The 6799-nt window shown below is 41.3% G+C and overlaps 4 protein-coding genes across 4 annotated transcripts; all 4 read left to right on the plus strand.

Moving 5' to 3' along the window:
• Window positions 1-374: 374 nt before the first annotated feature.
• Window positions 375-701, plus strand: TM35_000531240 (uncharacterized protein; the record flags this gene model as incomplete). The annotated part of the gene is made up of 1 exon (XM_029030709.1): window positions 375-701. One exon carries the CDS (start codon window positions 375-377, stop codon window positions 699-701), a length of 327 nt encoding a protein of 108 aa, XP_028878006.1.
• Window positions 702-1231: 530 nt separating this feature from the next.
• Window positions 1232-2350, plus strand: TM35_000531250 (uncharacterized protein; the record flags this gene model as incomplete). Its single annotated transcript, XM_029030710.1, has 1 exon — window positions 1232-2350. The coding sequence occupies one exon, from the start codon at window positions 1232-1234 to the stop codon at window positions 2348-2350; it is 1119 nt and encodes a 372-aa protein (XP_028878007.1).
• Window positions 2351-3233: 883 nt separating this feature from the next.
• On the plus strand, window positions 3234-4040 carry TM35_000531260 (uncharacterized protein; the record flags this gene model as incomplete). Its single annotated transcript, XM_029030711.1, has 1 exon — window positions 3234-4040. The coding sequence occupies one exon, from the start codon at window positions 3234-3236 to the stop codon at window positions 4038-4040; it is 807 nt and encodes a 268-aa protein (XP_028878008.1).
• A 614-nt stretch (window positions 4041-4654) lies between these two features.
• On the plus strand, window positions 4655-5908 carry TM35_000531270 (uncharacterized protein; the record flags this gene model as incomplete). The annotated part of the gene is made up of 1 exon (XM_029030712.1): window positions 4655-5908. The coding sequence occupies one exon, from the start codon at window positions 4655-4657 to the stop codon at window positions 5906-5908; it is 1254 nt and encodes a 417-aa protein (XP_028878009.1).
• Between the last annotated feature and the right edge of the window lie 891 nt (window positions 5909-6799).

Genomic DNA, 6799 nt, shown 5'->3' on the forward strand with positions numbered 1-6799 from the left:
AACTTGGTAAATTGGATCCAGGAAAGAATTGCCAAAATGGCAGCATTGGAAGAAGAGGAAGCTACCACTCGTAATAAGTATAAGCATGAATTTTATGATTCGATCAAAGAATTTGAGAGTGTTCGCTTTGCGCTTAAAGTGGTGTTGAGTGGGTGGATACTTGATTGGTTTTTCAACTTCTTAACCTCCACAGAATTATGTGTAAAACATCGGAATAACCACAGTTTACATATTTGACTTTTCCCTAAACAATCTATACCATGATATCCCCTATGTTGATATTATTCATGCTATTGTTAAATCTAACTGCAGGCAGAGGGACTAAATCAAAAAGAAAAAATCGGAAATAAAAATCGAATTACGAGAGAACTGTGATGAACACTGTCAAGTGTTGTAAAGCCGCCGAACAAGCCGGGGTGGCTGCTAAAAAGGAAAAGGAAGAAAATAGATGGCGCTCTCTTGATACTGCTGATATTTGTGGAACAAATACAAAGAAACTGCCACTGCTGTTGCTCTCTCTCTGTGTGCTGAGCACTGTGGTGGGGTTCCTTCCAGAGAGTGTTGGCAATCACTTGTTTACTGATAATAATAATAATAATATATTTCCTACTGTGGTCAGTACACTGAGCACCGAGATAATTAATCCCGATGACACCCACTGGGCTAGGGTGCATCACGTTTTTGTGTGGAAATACTCTTAATCTCTTTTCTTTTTTATACTTGTAAGCAGAGCATTGCTGTGCACCTTGTGGTGTGTCTCACTCTGCAATTGTGTGGTTCTGGTAAATAATATCTCTTTTCTTTTTTTAATTTGCTTTCACATTGTTTCTGAGCGGGATAACATATAATTTGTTTGTTAATATGGGGATACTAATTATAATGAGGACAGGGAGAAACCAACACAGAGAGATTTATACATTATCCGTTGTTTTTATTGCTTCTCTCTCTGTGTGTGTGGCTATCTCTGCAATGTTACCAAATGATATTGAATTTGTTTATAATCTTTTTTTTTATTTGGGGTTGGATGATTCTTCATATTGTTTGAATAATGGGTGTTTTCCCAAATCTGTATCCACCTCCGTTATATTCATGGTTGACTCCATATATATGTGTCTCTGTGTGGAGTAATAATGATGTACTGGTGCTTTTGTTTTCTCTTCCTTCTCTTTTCCACACTCCCTACATAGATCTGTGAACTCAAGTGACGAGAGTAACAAGAACAACTTTTGTCATGATGCTGCGCCTTATGTTCTATATACTAGCTTTGCTTCTGAGTGTTATCTCTCTATGTGTGGCATCTGCAGAGTTTACTGGTGGAGGTGGTGATCGTGTTGTTCCTGATACTGAACCTGAAACCAAAGTTCTTCATACTGAAGTGCAACAGACTGACCACACTCCTGCCGGTCCTACGGATCCTGCTAGTCATTGTCCTGCAGGTAGTGATGGCGGTAGTTGTCTTACTACTTCTGCTGAGACGTCGTGCCCTCCTAATTCTTCCGTTTCAACCGATGGTCAGCCTTGTTCCCCAGCATCAGCAAAAGTACCGGATGCAACTCAACCACAACAGCTAACTACTGGTGATCCTGGTTCTTCTTCTGATTCTCTCTCTGAAACTGGGGTTCATGGAGCTGACATTGCTCCTGGTGTTCAACCCCAACAACCTCCTTTACCTCCTACCCTTTCTCATCAGCAATCTGCGCCTGGTGCCACTTGCACTCAGAATTCTTCTAATCTTCCTTGTACAACTGCAACAAAGGAACTCACTCCAACTAAACCAATAATAACTACTACTGAAGAGGCTGGACATGGTGCTCTTGTCGATGTTCCTTCTAATAAAGATGGTCATCGTGCTGCTGATGCGACTGGTGCTCACGTTACATTAGGTGAATCTGCTCCTGAGATTGGTTCTGGTTCTGGTACTGATGATACCTCTTCTTCTTCTTCTGATCATTCTACTGCATCTCCTCCACCTGCTGCTTCTGCTCCTCCTGGTGACCCTCAATATGGAAACAGCGACAACCGTGTGTCCAGTGAAGCAGATAACCAGGGAAGTGCGGGAACACAACCTTCTTCTTCTTCCACCAGCAGTTCAGAGACAGTGAGTTCCGGTAGTTCTGAAGCCACAATAGTTGGGAATGGCACTACATCTGCAGGGAGTGAGTCATCAAGTAACCAAGGAGGAAATGTGGTAAATGCAGCGACAACCACCACCACAACATCAACACTTCCTCCTGAACTCACAAACAACAAGAAGGGTGATGCAGACAGCAGCAGCAGTATCAGCAGTTCTGTGTGGGTGCGTGTACCACTACTGATTGTGGTTACACTGGCCTGTATTCTTGTGTGCTGATTGTGGTAGTGGTGGTGTGACTCAGTTAATCCTTTGTTTTCTTTTTTTCTTTTTTTGCATGCATCCCTACAATCTAACTAATATTTTACCTGTTGGGAATTTCTCTTTTTTCGTTTCTTAATGTTAATGTGTGTTTTGTGTGTGTTTTTGCTCTCTGTGTTTATCCTATAATAATTCTTATTGCTACTCCATTGTGTGTGTGTGTGTTCTTGGAGACTCTCTCTGTGGTGTACCTGGGCTTGCACTGTGATGATGATGATGAACTGCTTTTTGCAATGAGAGCAAAAGGAAATAATAATAACAGATGAATTTATATTATTGCGTATATACACATACATATAGACTTATACCCATAGTTGGTGTATTTCTTCTGTTTATTGGATAATTGGGCTAATGGTTAATATCTTTTTCTTTGTGTTTTGCTAGGTTCTTTTTGTGCTTTACCCTTCACTCTTACAGTGATTTACGTTGAATAGAGAAAAGAAAAAAACAGTAATTGTTACACACACTTTTATGATTGCTTTTAAGCATCAGCATACCAAGTCGTCTGTGTTGTTGTATGTTTAGTTGGGCATTCGTTGTGCTTTTAGTTTCTTTTTTTTTTCTTGTTTTTTTTTTCGGGTTTTTTTTTGCTGTGCCTCTTTATTGGATTCTTTATTGTTTATACTGGTAGTGATTTTTTCTGTTTACTGTTGTTTTAGTTGTGTTCTGTTTTCCCACCATTTTTTTTTGTTTCTATTGTGTGGGATCTTTTTTTACTTTTTCTCACTCTTTCTTTTTTCTTAAACAAAGTGAAGTAAATCAACCAAAAATTACTCTTGCCATGATGATGAGACCCGTTGTGTGTTTGCTGTTTTTTCTGCTGAGTGTTGCCTCTGTCTGCATGGAAGCGAACGCGTTTACGAATGAACCTAATGGGACAGTTGGTGATGGTAAGGGTGGTGATGGTAATGTCTTTACAGCTCTCTTGCATGATAGGGCAGTATCTGATTCATCTTCTGATAGAAGTTCTCACTCGAGTACCAGAAGTGGTTCTGCTGCGCCACGAGAAACGGCTGCACGCGAAGGACCAGTTCAGCCGTTACTGAAAGAGGTTCATCCCCAACAAACACTCTCTACAGTCACAGAAACATCTTTACATGGAAGACAAAATGGGGAAAATGTTAGGATTCAAGAAGAAAAACAAGCTGTCGATTCTCTACCAGACCGTGATGGAAATGATGGTGTCAGTGCTTCTGATACTACTGCCCCTCAAGCGGAGAGGAGTTCGTCATTATCCGGAGCCACTCCAATTGTTGGAGAACAAAGCCAAACTCAAGAGACAAATGGAACTCAACAAGAGACCCAAGCTGAATCAAATCAGACAGTGGATCCCACTACACCTGGTGACTCTAATACTACCCAGGAACCATCACCTGAAGGTGCGACTTCCACAGAAGGTTCACAAGAGAATACCAATGCTAACTCAACGGCCAACATAAACACTACCACCACTACCATTACCACCACCACCACCACCACAACAACAACAACAACAACACTTCCTCCCGCACCTAACACAGAGATCAGCACCATCACTTCCACCGTACAGAACAAGGCTAATGCTGACAGCAGTGTCAGTCTTGTGTGGATGCGCACTGCAGCACCGCTACTGATTGTGGTTGTGTTGGTCTCTGCTACTGTGTACTGAACGGTGGGTCTCATCTGAGGTCAAATAATAATAATGGTTAAACTAACATAATCACAATTGCGTACATCCCCATGGGTGAATAAACTAATAATATGTTTACCAGATTTCTCTTTCAATTCGAATTTCTTCTACTTTTACTTTTGTGTGTGTGTGTTCTTTTTCTAATAATTCCATTACTTGCTTTTCCCGTTGTGTGTTTGCAGAAACCTGGGCTGTTCTGCTTACTGACGGTATACATCTCTTGCTAGTACACACAGATGTGTGTGTGTGTGCAGTAATTTCATACGTAATCTAGAGCCATGGGGTATTGTGTGTGTGTGTTTGTTGCCTCTCTCCGCAATGTTACCAAATTGTTTTTTAATTCGTATATAATCTTTTTTTTTTCTTTGGGATTGGATGATTCTTCATTTTGTTTGAACAATGGGTATTTTCTCTAATCTGTACGTACGTTCTTTACATAAATGGTTGACGCCGTATATGTCTATGTGTGTGTGTGTGTAGTAATAGCGGTGTATTGGTGCTTTTATTTTCTGTTTTTTTTTTTCTCTTTACAGACACATATACACGCAAACAGACTTTAGTGGTCCTCAGTGATATTAACAAGAAGAATGTACATGTTTCCCGGCCGTGTGTTGTATCTGTTGGCCATTGTGCTCTGTTGTGTGAGTGTGACTCATGCTGATGATCCACAAGTGGACGATGTTAAGCGAATTACTGACTTGGCAAAAGAAGCACAAAGATTGGATGCGGAGGCAAATAATTCAGCTAATGAGACTCTAAAAGCAATACAGAACTCCACGGCGGCCGAAGAATCTGCAGATAAAGCTACCCGAGAAGCCGAAAAGTATGCCCATGAAATTTTAGAGTTAATCAAAAGAGATAAGGGCAATACAGCAGAAATTGAGAAGAAGAAGGCTGAGGGACTTCGCATCGTCAAGGAAACAAAGGATGTCGTAGCCAAGTCAAGGGATGTCATCAAGAAAACAAAAGAAATAAAAGATATCACTGTTGTGAAAGGATATGCTGCTGTTAAGGAATCAGAAAAACTCAACAGACTATGTGATGAAATGACAAAAAAGTACAGCCAACAAAAAGAAGAAAGTACGACCAAATTGGAAGAATTACAAAAGATAAAGGCTCAATGTCTAATGTACACTAAAAAAGATACGAAAAGTGCTGGACAACATGCCATTGACGTTTCTCATGATGCAATCGGTGAGACACTTTCACTTCAACTTGCCCTGACTACGGCAGAAAATGCTGCCAACCAACTAGAGAATACTATTCAACAGCTGGAGGCTGCAGTGACTACTGCGGAAACAGAGAAACTGCAAACAGGTCAGCATGGCAAGAACCAGGTGGAGTCGCCGATACAACCACAAACACAGGGGCCAACGGTTGGAAACCCACACCCCAATGGGAGAAGCGAGGCAGGGGGGAAACACGAAGACAACAGTGAATCATCCGGCACAGCCCAAACGAATGGAAATCAAAACGTTAATGGAGAAGAAAATATGTCTGAGAAGGACCAAAAAAATGAAAGGAAAGCACAAACACTGAATACAACAGCTCTGCAGAATCCACAACAACCCAGTGGAGGCAGTGAAACTGTGGGTGAACAGCACACCCAGAAGAAAGATAACACAGAGGACAAGAGGAAAAAAAGGAATGTAAAAGAGACACCATCACCTCCTCCTTCTCCTGATGGTGTTAACGTTAATACAACACACGCCAAAGATGTTTTTAACAATACCTTATTTTTGGAGACAATGAAAACAAAAGATGGCAGCAGCGGCAGTCCTGCGTTACTGCGTGTTCCACTCCTGCTGCTGCTGCTCTCTGTGCTGGGCTGCATAGCCGTGTGCTGAGCACTGTGGTGGGGTCCATCCAAAGAGTGATGCTAATCACTTGTTTACTGCTTATATAATAATATAATTGCTACTGTGTAAACTAAGCTGAGCACCAAGAACATTAATCCCGATGACACCCACTGGGCTAGGGTACATCACTTTTTTGTGTGGAAATACCTAATATCTTTTCATTTTTATACTTGTAAGCAGAGCATTGCTGTGCTCCTTGTGGTGTGTATCACTCTGCAATTGTGTGGTTCTGGTAAATAATATCTCTTTTCTTTTTTTATTTGCTTTCACATTATTTCTGAGCGGGATAACATATAATTTGCTTAATTCAGTGGGGACACTAATTATAATAGGGACATGACGAAGCCAACACAGATAGATTTATGTATTATTCGTTATTATTGCTTCTCTCTGTGTGTGTGGCTATCTCTGCAATGTTACCAAATGATATTTTAATTCTTATATATCTTTTCTTTTTTATTTGGGATTGGCTGATTCTTTATTTTGTTCGAATAATGGGTATTTTCCCTAATGGGTATCTACCTCCGTTATATTCATGATTGACTCCATTATGTGTCTCTGTGTGGAGTAGTAGTGGTGTACTGGTGCTTTTATTTTCTCTTCATCCTTCTTCTTTTACTTTTCCACACTCTCTGCATAGACCTGTGAACTCAAGTGACAAGGAAGAGAACAAAAACAAGAAAAAGAAGAAGATTGACGATGATGATACGCCGTGTGATGTGTGTGTTGGCCGTTGTGCTTTGCTGCGCCTGCGGGTATACCATGGCGGCTGCTGCTGCTGTTGATAATGACAGTCCCAGTGGCCGTGGTGTATCCCGTGGGGCTGTGGAGGTGTCGTGCGGGGCCGGCGGTGCGCTGCGTGTACGCCCCGCTGCTGAG

This window comes from Trypanosoma theileri (assembly GCF_002087225.1).
Source record: "Trypanosoma theileri isolate Edinburgh chromosome Unknown TM35_Tth_53_V1, whole genome shotgun sequence".
Taxonomy (NCBI): Eukaryota; Euglenozoa; class Kinetoplastea; order Trypanosomatida; family Trypanosomatidae; genus Trypanosoma; species Trypanosoma theileri.